The 17,250-nt window shown below is 51.4% G+C and overlaps 1 protein-coding gene across 1 annotated transcript in view; it reads left to right on the top strand.

Moving 5' to 3' along the window:
• Positions 1-638: 638 nt before the first annotated feature.
• Positions 639-17,250, top strand: part of GMPPB (GDP-mannose pyrophosphorylase B) — a 77,201-nt gene continuing 60,589 nt past the window's right edge. Inside the window, exons 1-7 of the mRNA XM_075285813.1 lie at positions 639-769; positions 850-930; positions 1,001-1,049; positions 4,858-5,000; positions 5,842-6,000; positions 6,484-6,562; positions 6,637-6,764. Of these exons, the coding sequence (XP_075141914.1) occupies positions 641-769; positions 850-930; positions 1,001-1,049; positions 4,858-5,000; positions 5,842-6,000; positions 6,484-6,562; positions 6,637-6,764 (768 nt within the window). The 5' untranslated portion in view covers positions 639-640. The remainder of the gene's footprint in view (positions 770-849; positions 931-1,000; positions 1,050-4,857; positions 5,001-5,841; positions 6,001-6,483; positions 6,563-6,636; positions 6,765-17,250) is intronic.

The raw sequence follows: 17,250 nt of genomic DNA, 5'->3' as shown, positions 1-17,250 counted from the left end.
TCGGGGCCCTCACAGGAGCAGGGGAGCGGGGCCCTCACAGGAGCAGGGGAGCGGGGCCCTCACAGGAGCAGGGGAGCGGGGCCCTCACAGGGGGGGGGGCAGTGGTCTTATCCCAGCCAAACTCTATAGACCCTCAGGTGTTTGGTGCCAAGAAAGGTGAATAAACCCCCCAATGGGCCACATAATAGACAGTGCAGGGACCCCCCAATAGTCTGATGGAGGTTACACAAGACACCTGCATAGTATATATATATACACAGAGAGGACCGCGACATGGCTGTTACACCTGACTACCTGTATACATATAATCCCTATTCCACTGACCCGGGGGAGCCGGAACATTCTGTCACTGAGATGAAAGTCATCAGGGATCACACGTCACCAAGCACACGCTAAGGCGTGTAACACGGGCAGAGCTGTCAGTCTCAGGAGTTCAAGGGTGTGGCAGTTAAAAGGTTAAATGTCTCATTATTCAGGGACTGGTGTGTCCGGTGACACTGCGCCAAACACCCTTTCACTTCCCCTTGGGGCGCTCCCTTAGGGGGGGGGTCACGCCGTCTTCCTGTTGTCGACCTCCCGCTCGCTGACTCCATGATGGCGGATGTACTGAGCCTGTTTTTCTGCTTCTCACACAGGGAACATGAAGGCCTTGATTCTGGTTGGCGGTTATGGGACACGGTTACGACCTCTGACCCTCAGCGTGCCCAAGCCCCTGGTGGATTTCTGTAACAAGCCCATTTTGCTGCACCAGGTGGAGGCTCTGGTGAAGGTGAGGGGCGCGGGCGGAGGCATGCTATATGGGGAGCTGCTGTACACATGCTAACCTATGTTCTTCTCTCCCATGGACAGGCAGGGGTTAATCACGTCATCCTGGCCGTCAGTTACATGTCTGACATGTTGGAGAAGGAGATGAAGGAGCAGGAGAAGCGGGTAAGGCCTGGTCTAGTCACCGCTGTCCGCCGCCTCGTCCACCATCTTACTCTTATTTATCTCCCTCCAGCTTGGAATCCGCATCTCCATGTCACACGAGAGGGAGCCGCTAGGGACAGGTGAGCGGGGAAGGGGGGGGCTCGTGGAATCATACTATGGGGGGGGGGGGGGACATGTAATCATACAAAGGGGGGGGGCTGGTGACGTGGAATCATACAATGGGGGGGGGGGCTGGTGACGTGGAATCATACAATGGGGGGGGGGCTGGTGACGTGGAATTATACAATGGGGGGGGGGGCTGGTGACGTGGAATTATACAATGGGGGGGGGGCTGGTGACGTGGAATCATACAATGGGGGGGGGGGCTGGTGACGTGGAATTATACAATGGGGGGGGACTGGTGACGTGGAATTATACAATGGGGGGGACTGGTGACGTGGAATTATACAATGGGGGGGGGCTGGTGACGTGGAATCATACAATGGGGGGGGCTGGTGACGTGGAATCATACAATGGGGGGGGGCTGGTGACGTGGAATCATACAATGGGGGGGGGCTGGTGACGTGGAATCATACAATGGGGGGGGGCTGGTGACGTGGAATCATACAATGGGGGGGGGGCTGGTGACGTGGAATCATACAATGGGGGGGGGGCTGGTGACGTGGAATCATACAATGGGGGGGGGGCTGGTGACGTGGAATCATACAATGGGGGGGGGCTGGTGACGTGGAATCATACAATGGGGGGGGGCTGGTGACGTGGAATCATACAATGGGGGGGGCTGGTGACGTGGAATCATACAATGGGGGGGGGCTGGTGACGTGGAATCATACAATGGGGGGGGGGGCTGGTGACGTGGAATCATACAATGGGGGGGGGGGCTGGTGACGTGGAATCATACAATGGGGGGGTGCTGGTGACGTGGAATCATACAATGGGGGGGGGGGGGGGGCTGGTGACGTGGAATTATACAGTCCTATGAAAAAGTTTGGGCACCCCTATTAATCTTAATCATTTTTAGTTCTAAATATTTTGGTGTTTGCAGCAGCCATTTCAGTTTGATATATCTAATAACTGATGGACACAGTAATATTTCAGGATTGTAATGAGGTTTATTGTACTAACAGAAAATGTGCAATATGCATTAAACCAAAATTTGACCGGTGCAAAAATATGGGCACCTCAACAGAAAAGTGACATTAATATTTAGTACATCCTCCTTTTGCAAAGATAACAGCCTCTAGTCGCTTCCTGTAGCTTTTAATCAGTTCCTGGATCCTGGATGAAGGGATTTTGGACCATTCCTCTTTACAAAACAATTCAAATTCAGTTCAGTGTGATGGTCGCCGAGCATGGACAGCCCGCTCTCAAATGATCTGAAAACAAAGATTGTTCAACATAGTTGTTCAGGGGAAGGATACAAAACGTTGTCTCAGAGATTTAACCTGTCAGTTTCCACTGTGAGGAACATAGTAAGGAAATGGAAGAGCACAGGGACAGTTCTTGTTAAGCCCAGAAGTGGCAGGCCCAAGAAAAATATCAGAAAGGCAGAGAAGAAGAATGGTGAGAACAGTCAAGGACAATCCACAGACACCTCCAAAGAGCTGCAGCATCATCTTGCTGCAGATGGTGTCACTGTGCATCGGTCAACTATACAGCGCACTTTGCACAAATAGAAGCTGTATGGGAGAGTGATGAGAAAGAAGCCGTTTCTGCACGTACGCCACAAATAGAGTTGCCTGAGGTATGAAAAAGCACATTTGGACAAGGCAGCTTCATTTTGGAAACAAAAATTGAGTTGTTTGGTTATAAAAAAAAAAAAGGCGTTATGCATGGCGTCCAAAAAGAAACAGCATTCCAAGAAAAACACATGCTACCCACTGTAAGATTTGGTGGAGGTTCCATCATGCTTTGGGGCTGTGTGGCCAATGCCGGCACCGGGAATCTTGTTAAAGTTGAGGGTCGCATGGATTCCACTCAGTATCAGCAGATTCTTGAGAATAATGTTCAAGAATCAGTGACGAAGTTGAAGTTACGCGGGGATGGATATTTCAGCAAGACAATGATCCAAAACACCGCTCCAAATCCTCAGGCATTCATACAGAGGAACAATTACAATGTTCTGGAATGGCCATCCCAGTCCCCAGACCTGAATATCATTGAACATCTGTGGGATGATTGGAAGCGGGCTGTCCATGCTCGGCGACCATCTAACTTAACTGAACTTGAATTGTTTGTCCAAAATCCCTTCATCCAGGAACTGATTAAAAGCTACAGGAAGCGACTAGAGGCTGTTATCTTTGCAAAAAGTAGGATCTACTAAATATTAATGTCACTTTTCTGTTGAGGTGCCCATACTTTTGCACCGGTCAAATTTTGGTTTAATGCATATTGCACATTTTCTGTTAGTACAATAAACCTCATTTCAATCCTGAAATATTACTGTGTCCATCAGTTATTAGATATATCAAACTGAAATGGCTGCTGCAAACACCAAAATATTTAGAACTAAAAATGATTAAGATTAATAGGGGTGCCCAAACTTTTTCATAGGACTGTACAATGGGGGGGGGGGGGGACTGGTGACGTGGAGTCATACAATGGGGGGGCTGGTGACGTGGAATTATACAATGGGGGGGGCTGGTGACATGGAATCATACAATGGGGGGGGCTGGTGACATGGAATCATACAATGGGGGGGGCTGGTGACATGGAATCATACAATGGGGGGGCTGGTGACGTGGAATCAGACAATGGGGGGGGCTGGTGACATGGAATCATACAATGGGGGGGGCTGGTGACGTGGAATTATACAATGGGGGGGGCTGGTGACGTGGAATTATACAATGGGGGGGGGCTAGTGACGTGGAATTATACAATGGGGGGGGGCTGGTGACGTGGAATTATACAATGGGGGGGGGCTGGTGACGTGGAATTATACAATGGGGGGGGGCTGGTGACGTGGAATTATACAATGGGGGGGGGCTGGTGACGTGGAATTATACAATGGGGGGGGGCTGGTGACGTGGAATCATACAATGGGGGGGGCTGGTGACGTGGAATCATACAATGGGGGGGGCTGGTGACGTGGAATCATACAATGGGGGGGGCTGGTGACGTGGAATTATACAATGGGGGGGGGCTGGTGACGTGGAATTATACAATGGGGGGGGCTGGTGACGTGGAATTATACAATGGGGGGGGGCTGGTGACGTGGAATTATACAATGGGGGGGGGCTGGTGACGTGGAATTATACAATGGGGGGGGGCTGGTGACGTGGAATTATACAATGGGGGGGGCTGGTGACGTGGAATTATACAATGGGGGGGGCTGGTGACGTGGAATTATACAATGGGGGGGGGGCTGGTGACGTGGAATTATACAATGGGGGGGGCTGGTAACGTGGAATCATACAATGGGGGGGGGGGGGCTGGTGACGTGGAATCATACAATGGGGGGGGGGGGCTGGTGACGTGGAATCATACAATGGGGGGGGGGGCTGGTGACGTGGAATCATACAATGGGGGGGGGGCTGGTGACGTGGAATTATACAATGGGGGGGGGGCTGGTGACGTGGAATCATACAATGGGGGGGCTGGTGACGTGGAATCATACAATGGGGGGGGGGCTGGTGACGTGGAATCATACAATGGGGGGGGGGCTGGTGACGTGGAATCATACAATGGGGGGGGCTGGTGACGTGGAATCATACAATGGGGGGGGGGGCTGGTGACGTGGAATCATACAATGGGGGGGGGCTGGTGACGTGGAATCATACAATGGGGGGGGGGGCTGGTGACGTGGAATCATACAATGGGGGGGGGGGCTGGTGACGTGGAATCATACAATGGGGGGGGGGGCTGGTGACGTGGAATCCTAGTCTGAGATGTCCTGTAATCTCTGTCTCGTGTCCCCCTCCCCCCCAGCGGGCCCCCTGGCTCTGGCTCGGCAGCTGCTTACTGAGAATTCGGAGCCATTCTTTGTTCTGAACAGCGATGTTATCTGCGACTTCCCCTTTGAGGACATGGTTCGCTTCCACCAGCACCACGGCAAGGAGGGCACCATTGTGGTGAGTAGGGTGGCCATTGTGCATGGGGTCGGGTGTGACTGGAATTTGGGGTTTATAGACCCCTGAATATTCCGTGTAAATAATGCGTTAGTGACACCACGCAGAACTAGAATCTCATCTAAGGAGGCATTCACACGGAGTAAACGCTGGCTTATTTTGTACACTTGTAAATTTTGCCATCCCATTGACTTCAATGACATTTTACAGGTGTAATTTTACTCTACAAAATAAGCTACCGTTTACTCAGTGTGAATGCACCCTAATAGTGAAGCATGTAGGTGGAGCTCTGCGTCCGTGATCACATGACCTTCATTAGCCTATGAGTGGCTTCATCTATTAATAAAACAAATGTGTGAAATGTGGCCCTCAACGTCGGGATGGGGAGGGGCCTATAGTCCTGCCCATGTGCTGTGCTAGGGGAGGGGCCTATAGTCCTGCCCATGTGTCGTGCTAGGGGAGGGGCCTATAGTCCTGCCCATGTGTCGTGCTAGGGGAGGGGCCTATAGTCCTGCCCATGTGCCGTACTAGGGGAGGGGCCTATAGTCCCTGCCCATGTGCCGTGCTAGGGGAGGGGCCTATAGTCCTGCCCATGTGTCGTGCTAGGGGAGGGGCCTATAGTCCTGCCCATGTGCCGTACTAGGGGAGGGGCCTATAGTCCTGCCCATGCGCTGTATGTAAGATTGCCAGGGAGGGGGTTTTGATGAGTCCCAGGGTGTTGAATGTGTGGAGGAGGGGTGACTGACAGACCTTGGGGTATTTGATGTTCAGGTGAGGGATGGTTTTAGGATTATTATGTGTTACGTCTTCCATTCTCTAGACTATAACCATATAATCTGTGCAGGTGACCAAGGTGGAGGAGCCTTCGAAGTACGGGGTGGTCGTGTACGATGCTGACAGCGGCCAAATCCAGCGTTTTGTGGAGAAGCCTCAAATGTTTGTGTCCAACAAGATTAACTCTGGCTTATACATCTTCTGCCCATCGGTGCTGGAGCGGATCCAGGTGCTCAGACTGCAGCAGACCTGACATGACACCCTGGGCAGAGGGGAGGGTCTTAGGGTTTATGCTGTGGCCAGAGAGCGCTGAGACTTTCCTCTTTTTGGGTTGGGGTGCAGCAGATTTAGATGTTTTGGGATGCATGGCGTTCAGCCGCTGAGGGGTCCCAGGGCGCGGGGTCATTCAGCCGCTGAGGGGTCCCAGGGCGCGGGGTCATTCAGCCGCTGAGGGGTCCCAGGGCGCGGGGTCATTCAGCCGCTGAGGGGTCCCAGGGCGCGGGGTCATTCAGCCGCTGAGGGGTCCCAGGGCGCGGGGTCATTCAGCCGCTGAGGGGTCCCAGGGGCGCGGGGTCATTCAGCCGCTGAGGGGTCTTGGAGCATGTGGGGTTGTTCAGTTGCTGAAGGGTCTCAGAGTGCGGGGTTGTCCAGCCGCTGAGGGGTCTCGGGGCGTTCATCTGCAGTTCTTAGTTTGCTCTGTTTCTCCTTGCAGTTGCGTCCGACCTCCATAGAGAAGGAGATTTTTCCCGTGATGGCGCAGGAGGGGCAGTTATTCGCTATGGAGCTGCAAGGTGAGGGCGGCTCTGGGTACTGTTGCTCTGGACTCTGCTCCCCCTGCTGACCCCTGACATGTTTTATCTCTCAGGTTTCTGGATGGATATTGGGCAGCCCAAGGACTTCCTGACTGGTATGTGCCTATATCTGCAGTCGGTGAAGCAGAAGCACCCCGAGCGGCTGCACACTGGACCCGGCTTTGCTGGGAATGTGCTGGTGGTAAGTGCCTGACTCACCTTGTGTAGAGGAGTATATAGAGCGGGGAGATGGCCGTCAGTACACAGTAGTATATAGAGCGAGGAGACGGCCGTCAGTACACAGGAGTATATAGAGCGGGGAGATGGCCGTCAGTACACAGGAGTATATAGAGCGAGGAGACGGCCGTCAGTACACAGGAGTATATAGAGCGAGGAGACGGCCCTCAGTACACAGGAGTATATAGAGCGGGGAGATGGCCGTCAGAACGCAGGAGTATATAGAGCGAGGAGATGGCCATCAGTACACAGGAGTATATAGAGCGGGGACATGGCCGTCAGTACACAGGAGTATATAGAGCGAGGAGACGGCCGTCATTACCTCAGCAGTCAGTATACAGGAGTATATAGAGCGAGGAGATGGCCGTCATTACCTCAGCAGTCAGTACACAGGAGTATATAGAGCGGGGAGATGGCCGTCATTACCTCAGCAGTCAGTATACAGGAGTATATAGAGCGGGGAGATGGCCGTCATTACCTCAGCAGTCAGTACATAGGAGTATATAGAGCGGGGAGTCGGCCGTCATTACCTCAGCAGTCAGTATACAGGAGTATATAGAGCGGGGAGACGGCCGTCATTACCTCAGCAGTCAGTATACAGGAGTATATAGAGCGGCCGTCATTACCTCAGCAGTCAGTACACAGGAGTATATAGAGGGGGGAGATGGCCGTCATTACCTCAGCAGTCAGTACACAGGAGTATATAGAGCGGGAGATGGCCGTCATTACCTCAGCAGTCAGTACACAGGAGTATATAGAGCGGGGAGACGGCCGTCATTACCTCAGCAGTCAGTACACAGGAGTATATAGAGCGGGGAGATGGCCGTCATTACCTCAGCAGTCAGTACACAGGAGTATATAGAGCGAGAAGATGGCCGTCATTACCTCAACAGTCAGTATACAGGAGTATATAGAGCGGGGAGATGGCCGTCATTACCTCAGCAGTCAGTATACAGGAGTATATAGAGCGGGGAGATGGCCGTCATTACCTCAGCAGTCAGTATACAGGAGTATATAGAGCGGTGAGATGGCCGTCATTACCTCAGCAGTCAGTACACAGGAGTATATAGAGCGGGAGATGGCCGTCATTACCTCAGCAGTCAGTACATAGGAGTATATAGAGCGGCCGTCATTACCTCAGCAGTCAGTACACAGGAGTATATATAGCAGGGAGATGGCCGTCATTACCTCAGCAGTCAGTATACAGGAGTATATAGAGCGGGGAGATGGCCGTCATTACCTCAGCAGTCAGTATACAGGAGTATATAGAGCGGGGAGACGGCCGTCATTACCTCAGCAGTCAGTATACAGGAGTATATAGAGCGGGGAGACGGCCGTCATTACCTCAGCAGTCAGTACATAGGAGTATATAGAGCGGCCGTCATTACCTCAGCAGTCAGTACACAGGAGTATATAGAGCGGGGAGATGGCCGTCATTACCTCAGCAGTCAGTACACAGGAGTATATAGAGCGGGGAGATGGCCGTCATTACCTCAGCAGTCAGTATACAGGAGTATATAGAGCGAGGAGACGGCCGTCATTACCTCAGCAGTCAGTATATAGGAGTATATAGAGCGGGGAGATGGCCGTCATTACCTCAGCAGTCAGTATACAGGAGTATATAGAGCGGGGAGATGGCCGTCATTACCTCAGCAGTCAGTACATAGGAGTATATAGAGCGGGGAGTCGGCCGTCATTACCTCAGCAGTCAGTATACAGGAGTATATAGAGCGGGGAGACGGCCGTCATTACCTCAGCAGTCAGTATACAGGAGTATATAGAGCGGCCGTCATTACCTCAGCAGTCAGTACACAGGAGTATATAGAGGGGGGAGATGGCCGTCATTACCTCAGCAGTCAGTACACAGGAGTATATAGAGCGGGAGATGGCCGTCATTACCTCAGCAGTCAGTACACAGGAGTATATAGAGCGGGGAGACGGCCGTCATTACCTCAGCAGTCAGTACACAGGAGTATATAGAGCGGGGAGATGGCCGTCATTACCTCAGCAGTCAGTACACAGGAGTATATAGAGCGAGAAGATGGCCGTCATTACCTCAACAGTCAGTATACAGGAGTATATAGAGCGGGGAGATGGCCGTCATTACCTCAGCAGTCAGTATACAGGAGTATATAGAGCGGGGAGATGGCCGTCATTACCTCAGCAGTCAGTATACAGGAGTATATAGAGCGGGGAGATGGCCGTCATTACCTCAGCAGTCAGTACACAGGAGTATATAGAGCGGGAGATGGCCGTCATTACCTCAGCAGTCAGTACATAGGAGTATATAGAGCGGCCGTCATTACCTCAGCAGTCAGTACACAGGAGTATATATAGCAGGGAGATGGCCGTCATTACCTCAGCAGTCAGTATACAGGAGTATATAGAGCGGGGAGATGGCCGTCATTACCTCAGCAGTCAGTATACAGGAGTATATAGAGCGGGGAGACGGCCGTCATTACCTCAGCAGTCAGTATACAGGAGTATATAGAGCGGGGAGACGGCCGTCATTACCTCAGCAGTCAGTACATAGGAGTATATAGAGCGGCCGTCATTACCTCAGCAGTCAGTACACAGGAGTATATAGAGCGGGGAGATGGCCGTCATTACCTCAGCAGTCAGTACACAGGAGTATATAGAGCGGGGAGATGGCCGTCATTACCTCAGCAGTCAGTATACAGGAGTATATAGAGCGAGGAGACGGCCGTCATTACCTCAGCAGTCAGTATATAGGAGTATATAGAGCGGGGAGATGGCCGTCATTACCTCAGCAGTCAGTACATAGGAGTATATAGAGCGGGGAGACGGCCGTCATTACCTCAGCAGTCAGTACACAGGAGTATATAGAGCGGGGAGATGGCCGTCATTACCTCAGCAGTCAGTATACAGGAGTATATAGAGCGGGAGATGGCCGTCATTACCTCAGCAGTCAGTATACAGGAGTATATAGAGCGGGGAGATGGCCGTCATTACCTCAGCAGTCAGTATACAGGAGTATATAGAGCGGGGAGATGGCCGTCAGTACCTCAGCAGTCAGTATACAGGAATATATAGAGCAGGGAGACGGCCGTCATTACCTCAGCAGTCAGTACACAGGAGTATATAGAGCGGCCGTCATTACCTCAGCAGTCAGTACACAGGAGTATATAGAGCGGGGAGATGGCCGTCATTACCTCAGCAGTCAGTATACAGGAGTATATAGAGCGGGGAGATGGCCGTCATTACATCAGCAGTCAGAACATAGGAGTATATAGAGCGGGAGATGGCCGTCATTACCTCAGCAGTCAGTACACAGGAGTATATAGAGCGGGGAGATGGCCGTCATTACCTCAGCAGTCAGTATACAGGAGTATATAGAGCGGGAGATGGCCGTCATTACCTCAGCAGTCAGTATACAGGAGTATATAGAGCGGGGAGATGGCCGTCATTACCTCAGCAGTCAGTATACAGGAGTATATAGAGCGGGGAGATGGCCGTCATTACCTCAGCAGTCAGTACACAGGAGTATATAGAGCGGGGAGACGGCCGTCATTACCTCAGCAGTCAGTATACAGGAGTATATAGAGCGGGGAGATGGCCGTCATTACCTCAGCAGTCAGTATACAGGAGTATATAGAGCGGGGAGATGGCCGTCATTACCTCAGCAGTCAGTACACAGGAGTATATAGAGCGGGGAGATGGCCGTCATTACCTCAGCAGTCAGTATACAGGAGTATATAGAGCGGGGAGATGGCCGTCATTACCTCAGCAGTCAGTACACAGGAGTATATAGAGCGGGGAGATGGCCGTCATTACCTCAGCAGTCAGTATACAGGAGTATATAGAGCGGGGAGATGGCCGTCATTACCTCAGCAGTCAGTATACAGGAGTATATATAGCAGGGAGATGGCCGTCATTACCTCAGCAGTCAGTATACAGGAGTATATAGAGCGAGGAGACGGCCGTCATTACCTCAGCAGTCAGTACACAGGAGTATATAGAGCGAGAAGATGGCCGTCATTACCTCAGCAGTCAGTACACAGGAGTATATATAGCAGGGAGATGGCCGTCATTACCTCAGCAGTCAGTACACAGGAGTATATAGAGCGGGGAGATGGCCGTCATTACCTCAGCAGTCAGTACACAGGAGTATATAGACCGAGGAGACGGCCGTCATTACCTCAGCAGTCAGTACACAGCAGTATATAGAGCGGGGAGATGGCCGTCATTACCTCAGCAGTCAGTATACAGGAGTATATAGAGCGGCCGTCATTACCTCAGCAGTCAGTATACAGGAGTATATAGAGCGAGGAGATGGCCGTCATTACCTCAGCAGTCAGTATACAGGAGTATATAGAGCGAGGAGACGGCCGTCATTACCTCAGCAGTCAGTATATAGGAGTATATAGAGCGGGGAGATGGCCGTCATTACCTCAGCAGTCAGTACACAGGAGTATATAGAGCGGGGAGACGGCCGTCATTACCTCAGCAGTCAGTACACAGGAGTATATAGAGCGGGGAGATGGCCGTCATTACCTCAGCAGTCAGTATACAGGAGTATATAGAGCGGGAGATGGCCGTCATTACCTCAGCAGTCAGTACACAGGAGTATATAGAGCGGGGAGACGGCCGTCATTACCTCAGCAGTCAGTACACAGGAGTATATAGAGCGGGGAGATGGCCGTCATTACCTCAGCAGTCAGTACACAGGAGTATATAGAGCGAGAAGATGGCCGTCATTACCTCAACAGTCAGTATACAGGAGTATATAGAGCGGGGAGATGGCCGTCATTACCTCAGCAGTCAGTATACAGGAGTATATAGAGCGGGGAGATGGCCGTCATTACCTCAGCAGTCAGTATACAGGAGTATATAGAGCGGGGAGATGGCCGTCATTACCTCAGCAGTCAGTACACAGGAGTATATAGAGCGGGAGATGGCCGTCATTACCTCAGCAGTCAGTACATAGGAGTATATAGAGCGGCCGTCATTACCTCAGCAGTCAGTACACAGGAGTATATATAGCAGGGAGATGGCCGTCATTACCTCAGCAGTCAGTATACAGGAGTATATAGAGCGGGGAGATGGCCGTCATTACCTCAGCAGTCAGTATACAGGAGTATATAGAGCGGGGAGACGGCCGTCATTACCTCAGCAGTCAGTATACAGGAGTATATAGAGCGGGGAGACGGCCGTCATTACCTCAGCAGTCAGTACATAGGAGTATATAGAGCGGCCGTCATTACCTCAGCAGTCAGTACACAGGAGTATATAGAGCGGGGAGATGGCCGTCATTACCTCAGCAGTCAGTACACAGGAGTATATAGAGCGGGGAGATGGCCGTCATTACCTCAGCAGTCAGTATACAGGAGTATATAGAGCGAGGAGACGGCCGTCATTACCTCAGCAGTCAGTATATAGGAGTATATAGAGCGGGGAGATGGCCGTCATTACCTCAGCAGTCAGTACATAGGAGTATATAGAGCGGGGAGACGGCCGTCATTACCTCAGCAGTCAGTACACAGGAGTATATAGAGCGGGGAGATGGCCGTCATTACCTCAGCAGTCAGTATACAGGAGTATATAGAGCGGGAGATGGCCGTCATTACCTCAGCAGTCAGTATACAGGAGTATATAGAGCGGGGAGATGGCCGTCATTACCTCAGCAGTCAGTATACAGGAGTATATAGAGCGGGGAGATGGCCGTCAGTACCTCAGCAGTCAGTATACAGGAATATATAGAGCAGGGAGACGGCCGTCATTACCTCAGCAGTCAGTACACAGGAGTATATAGAGCGGCCGTCATTACCTCAGCAGTCAGTACACAGGAGTATATAGAGCGGGGAGATGGCCGTCATTACCTCAGCAGTCAGTATACAGGAGTATATAGAGCGGGGAGATGGCCGTCATTACATCAGCAGTCAGAACATAGGAGTATATAGAGCGGGAGATGGCCGTCATTACCTCAGCAGTCAGTACACAGGAGTATATAGAGCGGGGAGATGGCCGTCATTACCTCAGCAGTCAGTATACAGGAGTATATAGAGCGGGAGATGGCCGTCATTACCTCAGCAGTCAGTATACAGGAGTATATAGAGCGGGGAGATGGCCGTCATTACCTCAGCAGTCAGTATACAGGAGTATATAGAGCGGGGAGATGGCCGTCATTACCTCAGCAGTCAGTACACAGGAGTATATAGAGCGGGGAGACGGCCGTCATTACCTCAGCAGTCAGTATACAGGAGTATATAGAGCGGGGAGATGGCCGTCATTACCTCAGCAGTCAGTATACAGGAGTATATAGAGCGGGGAGATGGCCGTCATTACCTCAGCAGTCAGTACACAGGAGTATATAGAGCGGGGAGATGGCCGTCATTACCTCAGCAGTCAGTATACAGGAGTATATAGAGCGGGGAGATGGCCGTCATTACCTCAGCAGTCAGTACACAGGAGTATATAGAGCGGGGAGATGGCCGTCATTACCTCAGCAGTCAGTATACAGGAGTATATAGAGCGGGGAGATGGCCGTCATTACCTCAGCAGTCAGTATACAGGAGTATATATAGCAGGGAGATGGCCGTCATTACCTCAGCAGTCAGTATACAGGAGTATATAGAGCGAGGAGACGGCCGTCATTACCTCAGCAGTCAGTACACAGGAGTATATAGAGCGAGAAGATGGCCGTCATTACCTCAGCAGTCAGTACACAGGAGTATATATAGCAGGGAGATGGCCGTCATTACCTCAGCAGTCAGTACACAGGAGTATATAGAGCGGGGAGATGGCCGTCATTACCTCAGCAGTCAGTACACAGGAGTATATAGACCGAGGAGACGGCCGTCATTACCTCAGCAGTCAGTACACAGCAGTATATAGAGCGGGGAGATGGCCGTCATTACCTCAGCAGTCAGTATACAGGAGTATATAGAGCGGCCGTCATTACCTCAGCAGTCAGTATACAGGAGTATATAGAGCGAGGAGATGGCCGTCATTACCTCAGCAGTCAGTATACAGGAGTATATAGAGCGAGGAGACGGCCGTCATTACCTCAGCAGTCAGTATATAGGAGTATATAGAGCGGGGAGATGGCCGTCATTACCTCAGCAGTCAGTACACAGGAGTATATAGAGCGGGGAGACGGCCGTCATTACCTCAGCAGTCAGTACACAGGAGTATATAGAGCGGGAGATGGCCGTCATTACCTCAGCAGTCAGTATATAGGAGTATATAGAGCGAGGAGATGGCCGTCATTACCTCAGCAGTCAGTACACTGGAGTATATAGAGCAGGGAGATGGCCGTCATTACCTCAGCAGTCAGTATACAGGAGTATATAGAGCGGGGAGACGGCCGTCATTACCTCAGCAGTCAGTATACAGGAGTATATAGAGCAGGGAGACGGCCGTCATTACGTCAGCAGTTAGTACACAGGAGTATATAGAGCGGCCGTCATTACCTCAGCAGTCAGTATACAGGAGTATATAGAGCGGGGAGATGGCCGTCATTACCTCAGCAGTCAGTATACAGGAGTATATAGAGCGGGGAGACGGCCGTCATTACCTCAGCAGTCAGTGCACAGGAGTATATAGAGCGGGAGATGGCCGTCATTACCTCAGCAGTCAGTATACAGGAGTATATAGAGCGGGGAGATGGCCGTCATTACCTCAGCAGTCAGTGCACAGGAGTATATAGAGCGGGGAGATGGCCGTCATTACCTCAGCAGTCAGTATACAGGAGTATATAGAGCGGGGAGACGGCCGTCATTACCTCAGCAGTCAGTATACAGGAGTATATAGAGCGGGGAGACGGCCGTCATTACCTCAGCAGTCAGTATACAGGAGTATATAGAGCGAGGAGATGGCTGTCATTACCTCAGCAGTCAGTACACAGGAGTATATAGAGCGGGGAGATGGCCGTCATTACCTCAGCAGTCAGTGCACAGGAGTATATAGAGCGGGGAGATGGCCGTCATTACCTCAGCAGTCAGTACACAGGAGTATATAGAGCGGGGAGATGGCCGTCATTACCTCAGCAGTCAGTATATAGGAGTATATAGAGCGGGGAGATGGCCGTCATTACCTCAGCAGTCAGTACACAGGAGTATATAGAGGGGGGAGATGGCCGTCATTACCTCAGCAGTCAGTACACAGGAGTATATAGAGCGGGGAGATGGCCGTCATTACCTCAGCAGTCAGTACACAGGAGTATATAGAGCGGGGAGATGGCCGTCATTACCTCAGCAGTCAGTATACAGGAGTATATAGAGCGAGGAGACGGCCGTCATTACCTCAGCAGTCAGTATACAGGAGTATATAGAGCGGGGAGATGGCCGTCATTACCTCAGCAGTCAGTATATAGGAGTATATAGAGCGGGGAGATGGCCGTCATTACCTCAGCAGTCAGTACACAGGAGTATATAGAGCGGGGAGATGGCCGTCATTACCTCAGTAGTCAGTACACAGGAGTATATAGAGCGGGGAGATGGCCGTCATTACCTCAGCAGTCAGTACACAGGAGTATATAGAGCGGGGAGATGGCCGTCATTACCTCAGCAGTCAGTACACAGGAGTATATAGAGCGGGGAGATGGCCGTCATTACCTCAGCAGTCAGTACATAGGAGTATATAGAGCGGGGAGACGGCCGTCATTACCTCAGCAGTCAGTACACAGGAGTATATAGAGCGGGAGATGGCCGTCATTACCTCAGCAGTCAGTATATAGGAGTATATAGAGCAGGGAGATGGCCGTCATTACCTCAGCAGTCAGTACACTGGAGTATATAGAGCAGGGAGATGGCCGTCATTACCTCAGCAGTCAGTATACAGGAGTATATAGAGCGGGGAGACGGCCGTCATTACCTCAGCAGTCAGTATACAGGAGTATATAGAGCGGGGAGATGGCCGTCATTACCTCAGCAGTCATTATACAGGAGTATATAGAGCGGGAGATGGCCGTCATTACCTCAGCAGTCAGTATACAGGAGTATATAGAGCAGGGAGACGGCCGTCATTACGTCAGCAGTTAGTACACAGGAGTATATAGAGCGGCCGTCATTACCTCAGCAGTCAGTATACAGGAGTATATAGAGCGGGGAGATGGCCGTCATTACCTCAGCAGTCAGTGCACAGGAGTATATAGAGCGGCCTTCATTACCTCAGCACTCAGTATATAGGAGTATATAGAACGGGGAGATGGCCGTCATTACCTCAGCAGTCAGTACACAGGAGTATATAGAGCGAGAAGATGGCCGTCATTACCTCAGCAGTCAGTACACAGGAGTATATAGAGCGGGGAGATGGCCGTCATTACCTCAGCAGTCAGTGCACAGGAGTATATAGAGCGAGGAGATGGCCGTCATTACCTCAGCAGTCAGTACACAGGAGTATATAGAGCGGGGAGATGGCCGTCATTACCTCAGCAGTCAGTATACAGGAGTATATAGAGCGGGGAGATGGCCGTCATTACCTCAGCAGTCAGTATACAGGAGTATATAGAGCGGGGAGACGGCTGTCATTACCTCAGCAGTCAGTACACAGGAGTATATAGAGCGGGGAGATGGCCGTCAGTACCTCAGCAGTCAGTATACAGGAGTATATAGAGCGGGGAGATGGCCGTCATTACCTCAGCAGTCAGTATATAGGAGTATATAGAGCGGGAGATGGCCGTCATTACCTCAGCAGTCAGTATACAGGAGTATATAGAGCGGGGAGATGGCCGTCATTACCTCAGCAGTCAGTATATAGGAGTATATAGAGCGGGGAGACGGCTGTCATTACCTCAGCAGTCAGTACACAGGAGTATATAGAGCGAGAAGATGGCCGTCATTACCTCAGCAGTCAGTACACAGGAGTATATATAGCAGGGAGATGGCCGTCATTACCTCAGCAGTCAGTGCACAGGAGTATATAGACCGAGGAGACGGCCGTCATTACCTCAGCAGTCAGTACATAGGAGTATATAGAGCGGCCGTCATTACCTCAGCAGTCAGTACACAGCAGTATATAGAGCGGGGAGATGGCCGTCATTACCTCAGCAGTCAGTACACAGGAGTATATAGAGCGGGGAGATGGCCGTCATTACCTCAGCAGTCAGTATATAGGAGTATATAGAGCGGGGAGATGGCCGTCATTACCTCAGCAGTCAGTACACAGGAGTATATAGAGGGGGGAGATGGCCGTCATTACCTCAGCAGTCAGTACACAGGAGTATATAGAGCGGGGAGATGGCCGTCATTACCTCAGCAGTCAGTACACAGGAGTATATAGAGCGGGGAGATGGCCGTCATTACCTCAGCAGTCAGTATACAGGAGTATATAGAGCGAGGAGACGGCCGTCATTACCTCAGCAGTCAGTATATAGGAGTATATAGAGCGGGGAGATGGCCGTCATTACCTCAGCAGTCAGTACACAGGAGTATATAGAGGGGGGAGATGGCCGTCATTACCTCAGCAGTCAGTACACAGGAGTATATAGA

The sequence above is a fragment of the Leptodactylus fuscus genome, chromosome 8 (assembly GCF_031893055.1).
Source record: "Leptodactylus fuscus isolate aLepFus1 chromosome 8, aLepFus1.hap2, whole genome shotgun sequence".
NCBI lineage: Eukaryota > Metazoa > Chordata > Amphibia > Anura > Leptodactylidae > Leptodactylus > Leptodactylus fuscus.
Note: the sequence above shows the minus strand (reverse complement) of the source record. Positions and strands in the feature narration are given on the sequence as shown.